At 44.1% G+C, this 19,454-nt stretch overlaps 1 protein-coding gene across 1 annotated transcript in view; it reads right to left on the bottom strand.

Annotated features, from left to right (window-relative positions):
• Positions 1-19,183, bottom strand: part of pard3ba (par-3 family cell polarity regulator beta a) — a 140,922-nt gene extending 121,739 nt beyond the window's left edge. Inside the window, exons 1-2 of the mRNA XM_083992248.1 lie at positions 19,011-19,183; positions 10,797-10,898 (exon numbers count right to left, since the gene is read on the bottom strand). Coding sequence (XP_083848374.1) covers positions 10,797-10,898; positions 19,011-19,127 — 219 coding nt within the window. The 5' untranslated portion in view covers positions 19,128-19,183. The remainder of the gene's footprint in view (positions 1-10,796; positions 10,899-19,010) is intronic.
• Positions 19,184-19,454: the final 271 nt, after the last annotated feature.

Here is a 19,454-nt window from a genome sequence, read left to right as displayed (position 1 = left end):
CTGGTTCTTTCAGAGAAGTCTTCGCAAACTCTCCTGAAAAGCAGCAGTGAGATTTTATCCTGCTTGAAGATTATCCTACACACTCAAAGGCTGCTACTGACATCACAATGCTTCTATTAAGGTGCATAAACTTTTCAGCTTTTGCGTTTCATGCTAAAATGACATGAGTTCAGCTGTGCTGCAAAATGTATAGAAATGTAGTGCAATAGTAGACACACAACTGTGTGCAATCGTGTGGGCATAATGCAATTTAAACCAATCCTGCACTTTATTGGGGCATTGTGCAATCAGAATAAATGTAATCTTGCACTCATGCACTCGTCACTTTAGCAAATAGCACTTTAATTAGCACTGTAGCACTTTATAACTGTTCTGTAATCTCTTGGTCCCCTTCTTGGCCAATTAATATATACTGTATGTTTGTGTGAGATGTCAAGGTGTTATCATGATGCATTGTTCTATTGTCTATAGTCCTGCCTCTTGTGCCTTTATCTTCATTGTTTTTATGTCTGACATCAACCTGCCAATGGGACTGGGGATGGAAATTAGCCACTTGGCTGCAATCCCACATATTTACACAACAGTGTTCATCAATATGTACTGTTCTCATTAAAAAAAATAAAATAAAATCTGAATCTGAATCTGAAAATAAGAAGTCGGTGAAGTAGAGTTCAACTCCGACCGGCTAGAAGAAGTGGTGTGCAGAGCTGCACTCTCACAGTAGAGTGCGAACACCCCCACAACATCAGTAAAATGTCACATACATAAACAAATCAGATTTGGCATAGCTTCAGGAGAAAAGAGAAAATTGCAAAGCTGCATTAATAACACGCTGCTGATCAGGTGACACCGGCTAAAGAAAAAAAAAAGTGGGAGCGATATTTATGGCAGAGAAAAGGGCTGAGTTATCATTCTCTCTCTCTGCATCACACATCTGTCGCATCAGCCACAGTGATGAAGTACGTATGCGGCTACTGAGAGGATACACAATCATTAACACACACACACACACACACATGCATGCATACACACACGTATCGCCACCAGCTGAGGTACTGCAGAGCTGGCTATGCTCGGTGACACGCCACATTATTATTTATGCACACTCATAAAGGGAGAGGGTAAACTCTTCATAAATCACACAAGCCCGAGAGGCCTGAAAGAGAGAGAGAGGGAGGGGAGGATGAGGATGAGGATGAGGATGAGGATGAGGAGGAGGGATGTGGGTGACAGCCGAGCTCCAGGCTTCCTATTTCTCAGGCCCGGCAACACAAATATCAAACCCGGCTCGTTCATCACTCCTGCAGAGCAAACACATCAGCGGTGGTTACACTGGTCTGTGGACACGACACACTGCTACACACATTTCACAAACAGAACCGGGGACATGTGCTCCCCCTGCGCACAGAAAGTCATAACCTCTTTCTCATAAGTGTGCATAAATATGCGCAAACACACACTCAAACACACACACACAGAAACACAGATGGAAATCTCAGTCACACGTTTTCAAAAAGTCAGAACTGGAGCGTAATATTCTGCTTTTCTTCTCCCTGTGGCCGTCACCGGGCCAGCTGCTCCCTCCAACAACCCTTCCTCCTCCTCCTCCTCCTCCTCCTCCTCTTCCCTCCCTCCCTCCCTCCCTCCCTCCCGGGATCTGACAGAGAAATAGAAGGAGTGATTAACTCAGAGCTGCGAGGCTGCCGCCCTCTCACCTGTGGCTCTCTCCTCCACAGGCTGCCCCTCCCTCCTCCCTCCATCTGCCCTCTCTTTAACATCACACTTTATCCTATACATCACCTCCTTCTTTCTACCTCTTTGTGTGGGCCGAGCTTTGAAGTGATATTTATGATGCTTTAAAGGGGAAATCTGCCCTTTTTTGTTGTTATTATTCATTAAATTATTAATAATTTACCGGTTCTTCGCTGTGGCCAAGATGTAAATTCTTTCCTGCGATTTTACATTTGTAGGTGGGAGTGTTTCCATGGCCTGGGAGTGTAATTCATCAGCGCAGGTTATGTCTTTAGGGGTAAACATTCTGCTTTCCATCATTGTCGAGCTTGCTTATATACAGAAAAAAAATGAACTATACATTACTGACATTCAGGACTTGCCGTTGCCATGGAGAACCAACATCATCCACAGCCTGAAGGTGTTTCAGAAGTAGAAGGGAAAAAAAGCCTTACGTCCAGTCTTTGCTCGCACCTATCAACATATGTGTTCTTACCAACACGCCTTATTGGATAGTTATTGACTCGAGAACAACAAGCCTGAGGGGATTTGTGTTGCATTACACGTCTGCAAACCCCATGAGGACCAAACACCAGCTTACAGCACCATCCATCCATATATATGTGAATGTCAGGAGGCTGGAGGTCCCACCACACCGTCTACAACACCAGCGTAGACTTATATATAGTGTGGAGCACTGCTATGTATATTTGTGTCTATTTAATAACCAGCAGACATTTGTATAGTGCTGAAACAATTATCTTTTAGAAAGTACAGTATGAAAAAACAAATATTCATATTTTTTAACTATTAGTCGACCTACTTAATTTAAAGGGATAGTTCAACATTTTGACAAATTGGCCAATTGCCATAATCCCTATAGTTTTAGGAGTAGGTTTGTAACCTTTAATTGTCGGTGCAAGCTGTTTTTAGAACGGCGGAGCAGAGCCGTGAGCTGCTCAGAGCTACGCTACGGAGGCTAATGGGATTTCTTGGTTTCCCTCATCAAACTCATCAAATCCAATAACTCTAAAACGCTCTGGTGGACAAGTTGTGACCTGCACATTCACCACACTATGAGATAATAACAGAACGATACGAGACAAGAGTTGTTTTAGAGGTAAATTCATGCAAAACCGCCGATGCATGTTCCCATCGGGGGCAGTTTTTCGGCAAGCAGTCTCTGCATTTGTCTCGAAAACAACTCTGTCTCGTAATGTTCCTTTCCCTTTAACACTAAATTAAAAAAAAGTCCTTTATTTTGCTTATCTGAGATTGCTTATCTGAGATTTAATTCAAATTCAAAGTCTACTTATGTGAGTGAAACAACCTCTCCTCCTCTCCATACGTCAGACGTAGGCTGGCTAATAATTCGAGTGGCCTATTCAGACACATTACCGCTCACAGAGTACCATTCATTAGGCCAATCAGTTAGGTGACGAGGGTGAGAGGGAGCAGGAAAAAAAATGAATAATAGCAATAATAGTGTGTGTTTGTGTGTGTGCGTGGCCGTGTGTTTGAATGTGCGCAACACAATGGACACAGATGCGGTTTCAGCTGTGTAATTGCACCAGAATCATTAAATATTTAACTGAAATGAGTTGGATTCACTATTACAAGCATTCATCTTCTGGTTGCTGAGGAAGCACACACTGCTACACACACACACACACACACACACAAACACACACAGGTCTGGGAGTGTGACTTTCTCCTGATTTGAGTTATTAGCAGTTGGAGTGAGCAGAGACCCAGCGAGCCGAGGGAAAACACCCCACACACTCTTTCACACATACACAGACAAACACACACATATACGCTCGTCTGGGGCAATGTCATCCAGGAAAACAGATGGCGTGAGGCTGGTTAGGTCAGAGAGTTAGATTTGCTGTAAACAAGCTGATCTATAATAGATCATTAGCTGGATGTGATTAGCTCCTCTGCAGGCTGCCGTGCCAAAATCGCTGTTAACTGATAAAGCAAATACTGACAACAAACACGGCGCAATCTGCAGGTTCACAACGATATCAATGCGACTGATTTCGAGTCGTGCAGCTACTGTATTGATAACAGACACAGAGATCATGATGAAGAAGCCTCTTCCTCTTCATCCTGCACTGATTATACACAGCTGTCATTAAAAATGTGAGTACAGTGCTCCTCTGGCCTTGGCCTCCCCCCTCCTCCTCCCTGGTTTCCTCCTGCCAGACCACGGCAGGCGCAGACAGGTCAGGTTGCAGCCTGACCGTCTCGCTCCATTAGAAGCTAATGGGTGGTGTGATGGTGACACCGAGGGCAACACGGAGTCCGTGTGATTAACAGAAGGAGAGGCACCCAAAGGACGAGATCTGAGGGTGTGATGACCTGACGCGGCGGCCTCCTCAAAGTCACACACACACACACACCTACGCGAAGAAAAACAGAAAATCCTGCTCTTTTGCTTCGGTGAGCTGATAAATCACTTTGGATGGGCGCCATCGTTCAAAGTCACAAGGTAGAGCAACGGATCATCTGAAGGAATTAAAAAAGTGCAAGTTTATGAGAAAAGTCAACATAGCGTGCAGTTGGGTGAAAAGAATCATTTCTCCTTAAGCCTTCCTTGGGTTTCTCTCATCGTAATTACAATCAGAGGGCTTGCTCAATGTGTGTGTGTGTGGGGGGGTATTGTTAATTGAATTTAATCAGATGAGGAGCTGTTGTGATGCTCAGATTGGTTGGGGAGTGTGTGTGTGTGTTAAATCAAGGTCGAGACTGATGAGATACGATCAAATCAGCTCAAGTGGGCAAAACATCCAGCCGCCCGGCTCTGATCTGATCTGATCTGCAGGTAACAGTCTGACACTGAGATAATCTAACTTTATTCAATTTACTGTATGTTTACTGGAGGTTTGAATATATCAGTGAGTTCACAGGAATAAATCATAAGTACACACATCTCCTTTCCATCTAACACCACAGCACAAATTAACCCTCAAAGAGTTTGCTGTGTAATTTTCTAACAACGAATTGGAAAAACCTTCCACCAATTACATTCTTACAAAAAGGACAAACAATATTTTAGAAATAGGATTTCACATCATGAAAATACTGGAGGTGAGCTGAAAAACAGAACCTTTAAACGGAAAACTTAGCAGAAATAGCAGTTTTTTCCATTACGCAATTTACTTTCAGACAATCAAGTCAAAAAGCTGAATGTGTCTTCAGCCTCCGGGCTTCGGCCGCGATGGCAAACTTAGAAAATAAATGTTCTTTTGGGGAAAAAAAAGTAAGCCAAAAATCAATTAAGTAGACAAAAGACAGACTATAATGACTGGCTACAGGTAAACTACTGATTTATTTTACACCCAGGCCAAGTTCAGCATCAGCGCCAGACTTCTAATTAATATTCAAATGTGAGACAGACATGGTGTTGAGCTCACTCCGTCTTTACAGGTTCCCATGTATGGATCGTGATTAGTATGTGAAGAGGGTATAGATTATGATTAGGCTGGCATGCATGTGACATTTTCTAATCAGCGCACTTGAACCTCGTGCTCCGGCTCATCACTGGCCATTCAGACAGTGCGCGGAGTTATGTGACTATTCAGATGCCAATCAAACGCAGCTCGCCGCCACGCTGAATGAGGGGAACGGAGGTGAGGGAGCGAGGTGTCACGGAGCGTCAAAGGCTAATCAGCACGTCGGCGCCTCGCAATCACGTCCCCATTCACTAAACTTTTCCTCCTGCAGGTTAGCACGTTTTTAAGTAATGCCTTATTGTCGCCTGTCAGAGGGGCTGACATCTGACATGCAGTAAATGACTTCAGGCAAATCAACCGACATAACTAATATAACAAGAGAGTTCCACCAGAGCCGCTGGGAATAAATTAATAGCAGCATTAGTTAACTTTGAGATGTGAAGCTAAGGATTGGACTTTATACGAATAACACCACTTTTGGCTTGTAATTATCTACCAACATGACTAGTTACACTTAGTGTGGAAATGATGCAGACCTACAAAACACTCCTGCAGCAAGTATTTGCTCTTTGTATAGTGTCTTTGAGGACAAACAAACATGTTCAATGCATTTCTCTACAGAGAATAGCTTCCCAGTGCGAATTTTCAATGGATTTTGGAAAAGCAGATTGTTTGCATCCAAGTTTACGTCATCTTAAACATTCAAATTTTTCATTTGTGTTGCCAATTTCACTTTTGTTAAAGTCCATGTGCATTAGTTTTCAACAAAGCGGTGAGAAGGCTTCCTATGGAGCGCTGGATGGTGTCATATATCATATATGTTTTACGATGTGTATATTTGTGTAGTCTTACATGCATCTGTCATAAATAATAGATTACAAGCTGCGTTTCTGTCACGGTGCCGCCAGGATGAGATCTGGGACACCGGGTCGGAGGCTCTGATCTTGTAAGGTTGGTTTTCAGCCAAGAGATGCTATAGGTGGAAGGCAGAGAGCCTCTATCCTCTATACTATTATTAGAGTCATTTATTTAACCATCACAATTACTCCGAAGCTGTTTAATTAAGGTGAAATATCTTGCATAGTTCCTCTTTTGGTACAGTATGTCACTGGTTTTGACACGGACACATTTTGTCAAACAGTTCTGAAATGAACTGTTATTTTCTTCTGGTGTGATGCTACATACTCTAAACTTTACCACCAGCTTCACAGAATCAATGATCCAATCTAGAAGTAAGAACCAAGCACAGAAATGCCAAACTATATTGGAGGTAACAGTCTCTCTTCTGTACATGGCTACATGGCTTGCCCTGACTGAGCACTGAAATCTATTTTTTAGCTGTACCATCTGTCATTTACATATCAAGGTCACTGGATTCTTAAATAAACACGCTGAGGGAGCCTTAGGTTAATTAATTGGCACAAGTATCATAAGTAGCACTTTAGCTAAAAACGAAATGGAAAAGTAAAAAGAAATGAAAACTTTGCAGCTATGTTTTTCCTCTGATAAGTGGCTACCATCACTCTTTTCATGACTTCATATATATATATTAAAACAGGGCTATCATGCATATCTGTTTAATCTGCTAACTGAAGTGTGTAAATGATTCCTTTACATGTTCTGTAATTAAATGAGATCATTATTCACAGAAGTGTCAGTGTCTCTTTTAAAGATAGAGGAGATGCTCGCAACCAAAGAAAACCACTTTAAATATCAGAACACATTTCCACGTGACCGGGCGATTCATTGCTCTGGCGGCATCGCGTGGTCCGCTGTGACACGCAGGCGTGACAAGATGGATGATGGGAAATGGCCTCATAATCAAGCAGTTTGACATTTCGGTGCAAGATCAGCTGGGATATGCAACCCGTACCATTTACATTCCAGCAACCAGAGACTGCACAAGAGGTTCACAGAGGCCTTGTGGGCGTAGTGATTAAAACTGGCTAATTAAAGAGAGATGGAGGAAATCATTCCTGTTTTTTTTTTTTTTTTTCATTAAATTTCCCATGAAATTAGATTTCTCACTGGCTGCACTGGATGGAAGGTTGAGGGATTTTTTATGTGTTTTTCCCCTTGAAAACAAGGTCCGTGTAGGGTAATGTGTGTACGTGTGTGTGTGTGTGTCCGCGCACATGCAATGAGGAGTGACAGTCCACTTATGAGGAGACGTTATGCTCCCCGGGTTTAATTCCCATTCTGGAGGAGATCAGCGTGACAGGAGAGGACACTCACACGTGTTAAACATTCACATTTCTGCTGCGTGTGGGTGAAGGACGGCAGCGATGAGAGACTCATAATCAAGCAGCATCTACATGTTTCATTTTCTGTGTCACCCAGGACCATAATGAACAAAGTTTCCTGTCTCTCCAAAAGCTCAGCAGTCGAACATATATATTATATATATATATATATATGTGTATACATTAAACTCTGAGTGTGTATGGGAGGGCTGCCTGACTGACTGGAACCTGGTGTATAGCTTTTATGCTAATGGCATGCTAGCATTGGACAGCCTGTCAGAAAGCTCTTGTGTACCGAGGCGACATATGGAAGTAATGGCTGCGGCTAATGCAGGATCCCAAAGGAGCGTGAATGGGGGAGAGTGACAGTTCTGGTGGCTGTAAATGGGCGAATGTGTAGAGGTGCAGCACTACATCTGTTAATAACTGCTTTGGAAAGAGGGAGAGGGAGGAGATGCATTACTAAAGAAGGGAAGGAAAGGAAAGGAGTGCAGCAACAGGTCCTTGGCAACTTTTTTGAAAAAGACACAATAAGTGTCACTGCTGATCAGCATGGACAATGTAAGTGACAGCTCATGCAATTTACATTTTTACACTTACAATTCCTGCACACCAACTGTATTGAGGATTGTTCACATGGTTTTGAGAATTTGGGATCAATAGTACGACTTGAAATGGTTTTGGAGGAACAACAGGGCAAATCCAGAGACTTTATCACGAGTCAACAGCTACATCACTGAAAAAAAAGAGCCGACACGGGCTGATGGGGGATAAGGAGGATAAAGTGGGTTAACTTGTCTCCAAATTGCGGTGATTTGAGCAACACGGTGTGACAAAAAGAGGGGGGAGATCAAAAAGCTTTTGTGCCTGCCCCACGTCTCCTCGCCATTAACAAAGTAGCGGGGGTGTTTGACAGGTCATTGACTCCAACCGCCATGCCTCCGACCGGCGTCTGAGAGCTGCAGGGCTACACACAGCACACCCACCGTCCGGGGTCAAAGAGGAGAGCGGCTTCATGGAGGATAATTGACTGAAGCGTGACCTGCAGAGGTCTCTTTATACTCTGCTGCTTTGTCTGGGGGTGTGCACTGTGTATACGCGCTCGCACCTTGGCCAGCGCCGCTTGGCCTTCTGCACATTCATCACACCGATGTTAATATTCATGAGGAGGCTGGTGGCCGGTGTCTCCAGACAGGGGGCTAATGAACAGAGTGTGTGTGTGTGTGTGTGTGTGTGTGTGTGTGTGTGTGTGTGTGTGTCGCAGATGCAGGGGGGCAGAACTGTAATCAAATAACAGCTACCCCCTCATCTCCGCCCTCATCAACCACCAGTGGCGACACTTCCGTACACGCCAATGCTAACACGCTACGCTACTCGCTTTCCTGCGGTTCTGTGCGGGCAGCAGGGACAGTGTATGTGTCTATGTGTGTGTGTGTGTGTGTGTAAATGAATGACTGTTGAATAATAGTTAGGGTTTGGCCCTGATAAGGAGGTCTGGACTCGCGGCTAAGCTAACCAGTAGGTGTACAAATAGCTACCCATTATCTCTCATTAGCATCCGCGGCTAAAACAGGGCCCATGCTGTGCGGTGGAGGGCCTTCACAATGGGACCACTCCGGTATGATTGATGACGAACCAGCGTCAGCCGCAGTAACAGAATGAAAAAGAGAGAAAAAAGCGCTAAAGATAGAATCTGTCAGCTACGGCGAGGTAATAAAAACATAGGCAAACAAAAGGAAGTCAGACTAATCAAGAATGCCAGGCACAGCTCATTAATCTACGAGAGCTGGCGCTGTTTGGGAGCCCGGAGATAAGTCAGATTGCTGGCACGTTGTGAAGATCATGTGCACTCGTCCTTTTCCGCCCTGCTATCTTTTCATCAGCGGCAAAAACAAAAGGGCTGAAATGAGAAGCGAGATGAAAGCGAGGAGAGAAAGAAGTAAAAGAAACAAAAAAAAAAGGTAAATAGGCCAGGTTCGGGCGAAGTCAACACCACAGGCTGGAAATCAATGTCACATTCAATTGTTGGGGAAAGAATCGGATCAAATGCCAGAGTGGGATTTGCTGTGCGACACCTCATCATCATCATCGCTTTGAGGATGCTCAGAGAGCGAGAGGGTTCAGGTTGGAGAATGAGTCATTAAAATCCACGACTCACCCTCTCAGGCACAGATAAGATGCAGATCCTATGATTATAATTCGATCATCTGGGAAAATGAGGCCTCTGTTCTCTGTGATTGCAAAAAAAAAAAAAAAAAAAACACTTCTTTTTCCCGCCGCTGAAGATTTTCTCACTGAATTTACACATCTATTATTCAGCTCTGTCCCCTTTTCCACAGACATATTTTGCCAAACTTGCACTTGTACACACACGCACTCACATAGTCTATTGTTCATGCAGGCTAAAACACCAGTTGTTATTGCATGGCACAGGGTCAGCTGAATATTCCATTTCCATTTCATTTGGCCTTCTTGCTGACTAAGAGTTGGTAATTCATCATTCGTCTGCACCGCCGCCTTATGAATATGGATTTGAGGACGTTTATTAGCACATTTTAGGAATGCATGATGGGAAATTAGCAAGAGGAACGAAATGGGCTCTTCATAGAAATTGGGCCACTGTCTGTTGTGTATGCACGCATAGAAAAAAAAAACAACAACTCCCGAGCCGTCTCCTGTGAAGTTACATCACCGCTGTTTCGGAGAACTTCCCTTTGCACATGGATGATTTACCTGAAACGGTGTCCTTTTATCTGTCGCGGTACAAATGAACATGACAGCTAAATCACACAGCACCGTCACCGCTCCGATGCAGTCTTCGCTTTCTGAGGAACCCGGGGAGCGAAGGAGGAGGGTTGGGATAGAGGAGGAGGAGGAGGAGGAGGAAATAAATTCACTTCCTTACCAAGCCTGATTAGAGCCAATTAAGATGCAATCAGTTTATTTTCTTTGGCCAGAGCTGTGGCAGAAAAGAAAAAAAAAAAAACTCTATCACATCCAGTCGGTTTGAAAAATCTCAGAGCCAGTGACAAGCTAACTGGAGGTTTGAATTTGCAAATACCTTGTTTATTGGACATCCTGTCATCCTGCCAGGAGACTTTCACAGGGAGTCACAACAAATCCGCTATCAGACTCTAAGCGCGGATAAGAATGACGGATCCCCTGCTGTAATTCACTTCCCCTCATATCAGGTGCGGAACAATAAGGAAGACGGCTTACCGCTATCATACTGTATGTCTGCACGTCTCGTGTGTGTGTGTGTGTGTGGAGGCTTGGATGAGAATGACGACAAGATGAATGTGTGAGTGAGTCTAGATAAGCCCGACGAATCGCGGCCCACCAGCCCGTCCAACCCTCTCCTCACCTTGTCTCTGTCCTCCACTAGATCGCTCAGCAGGTCGTCCATGTACAGGATCCCTCCCTCAAGGAACTCCAAGTGGTGGGTCTTCACAATCCTCTCCCCGTGCTGGAAACAAACACACCAGTTAGCAAAAAAATATACAGTATATTTGCCTTCTTGCTGGGAAATAACATAAGAAATAAGCCCAAATGATGAGTAGCTTGAATTATTCATATAAAGAATATTTATAACTTGAAATTACTCAAAAATATTCCAGCAACTAAACCAAAACCAATGACATCAATCACCAATCTTTACCTTATGATTGATTGTTTTACGGTATTTAAGTTTCATGCACATTTTCTTCCACATGGGCTTATAAGACACTAAACATTTAAATACATATATCAAAGAGTGGCTATAGCGTGTTGTCTTAAAGGAAAAGAAAGGAGAATAAAAACCTTATTGTAATTAATTATGTTTGTAATGGTGTAACTTAAAACACATCAATCTAAAATGAATGGTATACTATGTAACTATAAATGGTATACTATACTAAAAAAAATCTTGTCTTGTGTTATTATGAAATGATTGAACCACTCACTCATCATTTTCCATTTATTACAGGTTTATATTTAAATCGCAGTTTCAGATTGCAGATTATGTCAAGAAATAGCTGAACTAGAATGATGTGTTTACAGTGACAAATGTGACACACTTCTGACAGTCACGCTGCAGCACAGTAATCCCATATATTCAGGCACCACAGCAGGTATTCCTGTTAGTTTGGCAGGTACAGTAATGACAGCTGACCTACATTACACTGTAAATGCACAGCACATGTTTTTTTAAAAAGTACAGCTTGTTCGGAGCGTTGTGATTGTGAGTGAGAGGGGGAGGGCGGGGGGAAGGTGGTAGGAACTTTTCCAGTTTTGCTGCCCGGTGGGGAGCGGTGGTGGTGGTGGTGGTGGTGGTGGGCACATTCCAGCCTGGTTTCACTGTCACCATGAGGACAGAGGTCAAAGTGGACACACCCCACGGAGCGGGAAGTACGCAGAGCCTGGAGCTTCAGACATTGACAAAGGGAACTGGGCCTTTTGAATGAGCTGCAATCTGAAATCTGTGCGCTGTTTACACAAGAAAATAAAATAAAAAACCAAATGAGAAGTACACAGACAATAGCATCTTCCCCTTTTTGTGACACGGCATTCACACAATCTGCTGTGGCGATGCTTCGCAGATCTCCGAGTTCGTTTCTGAACAATTTAAGACGAGGATGATGATAAATTGTGCAGATTATGAACACAAAGAGAAACAGAACGTAGGTCTGACCTCTGACTGGGTTCAGTGTTCACTGGTTTTCCAGATTAAAAGGAATTCCTGGGACTTGGGAGAGAAATCTTTGACAAGGCTCATCGTTTCTAACAATGTGTGCAGTAGAAAATGGCCCATTAGGAGCTGTCCATACCAATAAGCAATCTGTCCGGAGAAACACAGGACTACATTACCAGCTAAATTAACAGCTATAGGCTACGAGCCTCAGAGGCTGGAATGAGTTTGGCTAAGACCCAGCGAGCAGCTTCTGCTGTATCACTGAGCCCCGTTGTGAATGGGCTTGTTCTTGCTCCGCTGCATCCCAATGTGAATTATGGGGCACAAAAAAAGAGGGTGTCTGCCTTTTACAATGGGCCAAGTCCATTCTCTTAAAACAAATGGTTGGGAGAGCCTGGGATTTCAATCACAGGAATAAAGCCAGAGCCTCCCTTTCTTCAGAAGTGCCCATAATACCAACGCCAGAGCTGCAAGAGACCGAGCGGCAAGTAATCCGTAACTACAACTACATGTAGCATACAAACACACTGCGGTTTGCACACAATGCAACGGCTTTGTGTGATTATGCAAACAGGCATGCAATCCATTGAGGCCAGAGTGTCCTGTCACTGTAAAAAAAAAAAAAAATAGAGTTGTTTCAACGTGGAATGAGAGTGAGGGCCTCACAGAGAAAGAGAGGACACCTAACTTCCTCATAGTTTGCATTGTTTTGTTTTTATCTGATAGTAGAGCAACTAGCTCTAATTTCAGAAACACTGTCCTGGATGGGGCTCCTAATTTATTATCATTATAAGATATGACACAGATATGTAAGAATTTAAAATAGAAACAGGGTGTTCCATGATTGTTTATTCTAGGATGGTGCATGTGGGATGGAGACATTGAAACTGGCGGAGCACGGTTGCAGCCAAGACGTCAGGTACAAGGCATTTACACTCTGCCAGAAAAACCGGTCCAACCTGAACGGCTGCCGGCATTCTTCTGCCTCTCTCGGTGTTTATGTGTGAGAGTGGGAGTGGGAGTGTGAGTGTGTGTGGGAAAAAAGGAGGGAAGGGCATCGCCATCGCCAATCGCCGGCATCAAGACGCGCACCTTAATGAAACGAGAAGCACGAGTGTGAATTTCAGGGCAGAGGGATTAATCACACCGGTGGATTAGAGCACAACAACGCCGGAGTGTTAATTAGCGTCGCCTCCGAGAGGTCGCGCTTAAGCACACCTGGTGGAGTTTGCACTTCACTTGTGCTCTGCCATAGGAGCCCATAGGAGACACACTTCCCCCCCACACACACCCTGTGAAGAGAAGGGATGAATGTATGCCACTTCACAGGGAAAGTAATCTATAGAGAGAAGAGAGGGGAGTAAAAGAAAAAAAAACTCCTCTGAAGTCAGCGGTTATCAATCCCTGCTGGTAATTCCCCTTCGCATCCTGAACTCTTCCCATGAAGTAAAAAACAAAAGGAGTTAGGAGTCAGTCAGTCAATAGCAGAGGAGAATTACCGTGACAGTTAGAAGAGTAAATTCCCTGCAAATTACACTATTAAGCCCCCCCCCATACACCATTTAAAGCGATAGTGCTCCTTCTTCTCCCTCTCTGGTGAGCAAACACGACACCACTCAAGAACGGTGAAGCGTCGGGGTCGATTAGCGGAGTTAAATTCGCTGCGGTGGTGGTAGTGGTGGTGGTAGGGGGGGTTGCTATTTCACACTTTGATCCTCAGAAGAATGTGTAATTACACAGCTGCAGGAGGACGGTGTGGATTTAGCCGTGACAAAAAAAAGAAGAAGAAAGAAAAAAAGAAAAGAAAATGTCTTTAATAAACGAGTCGATGAGGAGCCGTCCTCGAGTTGGGTCCATCAGACGAGCGAGAGGGAAGAGAGAGGAAAGCTGTGGAGAGCTTTCACCCTGGAGGACGGCAGCGGCGGTGGTGGGAAGCAGAGACGACTTGACCTCAGCAGTTTGTCTTCGCTCTTGTTGTAATCGGAGGCCAAAATTACCTCTGTGGAGATTCACTGATCCAATGTGGCACGCTGCGTATCGGCCGAGAAATGACAGATGGAATAAAATCCAGTGTTTCTACTGGTTTTCAGTCAGGCCACAGACTGTTCTCACGTTCCCCTAGATACAAATGAGCCCAGTGACGTCCACACACTCGGATAAACTTTAAATCCATCCTCTCTATGAAGCAGCTATAAGCAGTATACACAAATCACCAAATTTTAACATAAACATAACAACATCCTTCATCCCGGTGAACACTCAAAGCATTTCCTGTGAGGTTTTGTGAGGTTACAACGACCTTTCACTTCTGAACACCAAAATCTTTCAGTTCATTTTCACCTTTGTACCAAAGTTGAGCAAAAACATGACTGAAACATCCACTTACAGATAGACAGACAGACAGACAGATAGATAACCCCAAAACATAATGGCATAATTACCAGCACTAATTAACCATCTATTTACAACACTCATTATGGACTTGATCTAGTTTTTCTTTTTTCGACGCGCACAGAGAAACCAGACGGGGTTGGCATTTTCGATTTCAAAAGGTTTTCTGAGAACCGATACACAATCACATCCACTTCTTTTTAATGTCAAGGTATTTGAGACGCCCTCATTTAAACTTCCATGCCAGCAGGCGTCTGTCCTGCTGAAGAGCCCCTCAGCTGAAGCGAGAACCCCCTCCAGCCTGGAGACGCTGCACAGAGGTCACAGAGTATTCTCCTTCAGGGATCGATAATGTTAAGTGTGACTTCCTTGAACACATCTGACAGTCGACGTGACCTAAATTCCAACGTCGCGAACAAGAGAAACGACAGGTTTGAACTGTTGCATTAAGTTTTAACAACGCTTTCTGCATAGCTGAGCTTTGACCTCACATCAACATACCTACAGTATCCGAGTCCTTTCACTCAGAGCACTCAGGTGTCAGCAAAGAGTCGTATAGGGGCTGAAATATGAACTGAACCTGCACAGTGACAGTATACTGCTATGGCTGATCCCCCTGAGAACGCACAACACTCGCAGCCTTCACGCTGGTGCCCCAGGCTACATGCCTACAATAACACAGTCATCTAGTAAAGCACAGATATCTCAGCTGTTATTAAAGGGATAGTGCAACATTTTGGCAAATTCGCCCATTGCCATAATCCCTATAGTTTTAGGAGTAGGTTTTTTTTACCTTAAATTGTCGGTGCAAGCTATTTTTAGAACGGCAGAGCAGAGCCGCGAGCTGCTCAGAGCATTTTGGAGTTGTGGGATTGTGCATTTGAAGAGTTTGATGAGGGAAACCAAGACATCCCATTAGCCTCCGTACAGTAGCGTAGCTCTGAGCAGCTCGCCGCTCTGCTCCGCCGTTCTAAAAATAGCTTGCACCAACAATTAAAGGTAACAAACCTACTGCTAAAACTATAGGGATTATGGCAATGGGCCAATTTGCCAAAATGTTGAACTATCCCTTTAAGATAAGACTCCTCTCTCACGTGCATCACAAACTCTTTGCAAACCAAACGTCTTTGTTCACTATTGTTGCGCTGAAATAACTGTTGGCTGCAGCCCCAGAAGACACACTGATACTGAGTAATAATAAAGATAACACAGTAAGCAGGGAAGATGAGATTTTTAATTTTCAATAACTTAAATAAATCTTAACACCTGAGGTGCAAATCTTTACACAAATCTCCCACAATCTTCTACTTTCCTCATTATATCCGATATTAGCGGCGCGCCTTGAACAATGTGTGGAAACTATATGGGGAAATCTTTTATTACCACCACGATGGCAAATGTGCTCTGGTATTGTACAAATCACACCGTATAATGAGAAGTAATTCTCAGCCTGCAGTTAGTTAGAGGCTTTGTCTGTTAGCGTAACTGTTTTCTCAACAGAGGAGGAGGAAAAGCAGCCGAACAAGCAGAGCCACAGCCGAGGTCACGTTAAAATGAGCTGCTAATTAAAGAAGGTCCACATGCCATCGCTGCCATCCACAGTGAGACCGCGCACATGGCCAGAAACCAACACACACAAACACACCCTCAGCGATTACACCCAGGCTTTTTGACACTGTCCCTGCTGTCAGCGGTGCAGCCGGCCAGAGGGGGAAATGTGTGGTTAATGTGGGCGATAAGTAGACTCTGCTGGCAGCCGGCCTCATCTGGTCAGATGTGTTTAGGCCTCGCCGGGCACTTTGCAGCGCTGGACTGTCCTCGTGATGATGTGCTGCTATTAAAGGGATAGTTCACCCAAAATTCAAATTTCACTCATTATCTACTCACCCTCATGTCGACTAAGAGCTGTGAGAATTTTCAGAGTCCTCCGTGCCTACTCTGAGTTACGGGGGGTCCGCGTAGCAGTATTTGTCCATATAATGGTTGTCAATGGATACCAACTTTCTTCGTCCAAAAAGACATCCAAATACCTCCATACTGCTCGTATGTAATGTCCCTCTTGTATTGAAGCCCCAACATGAGAAATTGTTCCGCCGGTCAGTGCAAATCACGCGAGATTTGCACTGACACAGGAAGAGCAGTGAACCGAGACACTGGGAGCTTCCACTACAAACAAGCTTAAAATATAGACTTATTTAATTTTTTACAGAACAATTTCTCATGTCGGGGCTTCAATACAAGAGGGACATTACACACGAGCACTATGGAGGCATTTGGATGTTTTTTAGTGTGTCTTTTTGGACGAAGAAAGTTGGTATCCATTGAAAACCATTATATGGACAAATACTGCTGCACGGACCCCCTGTAACTCAGAGAAGGAACGGGGGACTCTGAAAATTCTCACAGCTCTTAGTTGACATGAGGATGAGTAGATAATGAGTGAAATTTGAATTTTGGGTGAACTATCCCTTTAAGAGGAAAGCAACAGAGTGCTGAGTAAGCGTCTAGCAGCGGCTCCTAATTAACACGCCCTGTGAAAAGCAATCAAGGGGTGCGCTCTAATCGCATGCTCTCGTTTAGCCCACTTCAGCGTCTCGGTGGGGATCAGCAGGGGTCCGCTGGGCAGAGTGGGCATGGCTGTGGCTGTGGCTGTGGCTGTCAGCGAGGCAGAAACAAGACGGATCAGGGGACACGGTGCAAGATGAGCTCCTGCATGTGTGAGTGCCCATCTGTGTTTTACATGTTGGTGTGTGCATAAAGAGTGGAAGCAATCCATCAAGCCGTCCTGCCACCCAGTCAGTCCGTCCATCCTGTGCCCGCCTGAGGGAGGGGAGGGGGGGTAGGGGGTAGCTATGGTGCGTGGGCGGGCTGAGGGGGGACCGAGCCAACCCCGATAAGACCGAGGCCTGTCACCAATCCTAATCCCCAATCACTCACAGGACAAAGCCTCCTGTCCGCCGCGCATATCCCCGACTGCAGCCACAGTGAGGACATCAAACAGTAAACTTCCACCTGCCCGCTGAGATACCAGGGCTTTAAACAGGGAGCCATTGTACAGGTAAGACAGCTCAGGCTGCAGCCAGCAACCCCCTCCCATCCTCACGGAGACAAAACACACATCATCAACAGCCTATCAGGTTGGGGCAGCATGCACATACAAAGCTGCTGATTAATAAAAGGTCAGCCTGCAGAATGATTAATGTTTAAGAGATGCTGTGGGGGGTTTGTGCCTTTTGTTTATAGGTGGGACATGCGTAACAACACAAGTCACAGGGAAACAACACTGCACACATGGTTTCTTCTAAATCCTTCCTACACTGTGTGAGTTATTATCAGTTTCATTTGAGGTGTTCAGGAGATGCGGGGAAATTCACTTCCCCTCAGCTTGTTGTCAGCGCCGACGTTTGTCATCCGACTTCTGAGAGCTACAGCGAAAAGGTCACAGACTTTTTAGAGCTGAGGCATGTGACAGTCACACCCATTACCTATCATCCAAAAGGTGCCATATAGATGCATTGTACTGTTGGGTATCGACTGTGATGGATTTCTTACTGTGTGATGCACATGTTAATTATCTGATCCAGAAATGACATAGAACCACATGTGAGAGGAACATCACTATATTATTTTTTGAACATTAGCCTAATTATCTTGTCATGACCAGAAGATAGTGTCAAAACATTAAAATTAAAAGTGTAGGCTATAAAACTTTAAGAAAAGTTCAGAAGTTTTAGAAGCAACAATGGCAGAAGCTAGCTGGTTGATTCTCTGGATTCGGTGCACTTTGGGTTGTCTGAGTTTGATGATGTCAATCTTATAATAAAAACAATGAAATATATGTAAGAAAAGATGCTGAAACTTTTATTCTCCTTACAGTATGTAACTGTACCATTATTTTTAAAATGGGGGAATTGGTATGTTGTTACGGGGTTCAATAAACCTGGGGGAGATGATAAAATATTGCCATTTCATAAAAAATTGCTATATTATTTTAGATTGTTGTATTGTTTTGGTTAAAGTAGTCAGGGATATTATTATATTAACAAAACATTATTAATTTAATTGATATTTTTATTTGTTTTAAATCAATGAAAAAGTGTTTCTGGTCAACAAGGGCTGTCATCTACTGTAGCTAGCCTAGATCCTTATCAAAAAATTTGAAATAAATTAAAAACAAGTTCTATTGTGTTTTTGTGTTATAATCCAAAGACACATGGATCCATCGGTTTATGGCTTTAAAATGCAAAACATATCTTACTTTATTTGAACATTTTTTAGGTAAACCTGAGGGATGCAAAGTGCACCAAACTCAGACAATCATCCATCTATGTTTTGACTATTACAGACACTGTTTGGCAGGTCACGTGACTCCTCCCTTTGACCAAGGTATGACAGCCAGCTCGTCCAACATGTGAAGAATGGGAGGAATTCAATGCCATGTAATGAATGCACAACGAGTTCAGATAGTCTGAGTGCAAATAATAAAGTTTTGTCCGAGTGTTTACTGTAGCCTACCTGCTCCAAAATCCTCCGGTACCTCCGCGTGGCTTGCTCCACTAAATCCCGGACTATCCATCCAGTTTTGCAGGGAACCACCACCGAAGTGTCCCCGAAAATGACTGTAACTTTCATAATAGCTTGCAAAAAGCCAAAAAAAAACAAAATAAAAAAGAAAGTGAAGAAAACGAGTCCGAGTTAGTGAGTTATAGTTTCCCCACCGGGAGTTTCTCCCTGAGTGGCGGAGGCGGAGGCACCTGTGTGTCGAAACCGGAGCAACAGGTGTCTCAGGTCGGGATGTGATGACGCCGAAAAGTCGCCCGTCCGCTTTCATTCACCGAGACCAAACTGTTGAATTAATCCCCACGGGACATCTTCTTTTTTGTCAGTGTGACTGTGTAGCTGGTGGAAAACGGTACCCACGGACTCGCTGTGTGGCTCTGAGTCACGCTGGGTTGAACC

This window comes from Trachurus trachurus (genome assembly GCF_905171665.1).
Source record: "Trachurus trachurus genome assembly, chromosome: 2".
NCBI classification, from domain to species: domain Eukaryota; kingdom Metazoa; phylum Chordata; class Actinopteri; order Carangiformes; family Carangidae; genus Trachurus; species Trachurus trachurus.
Note: the sequence above shows the minus strand (reverse complement) of the source record. Positions and strands in the feature narration are given on the sequence as shown.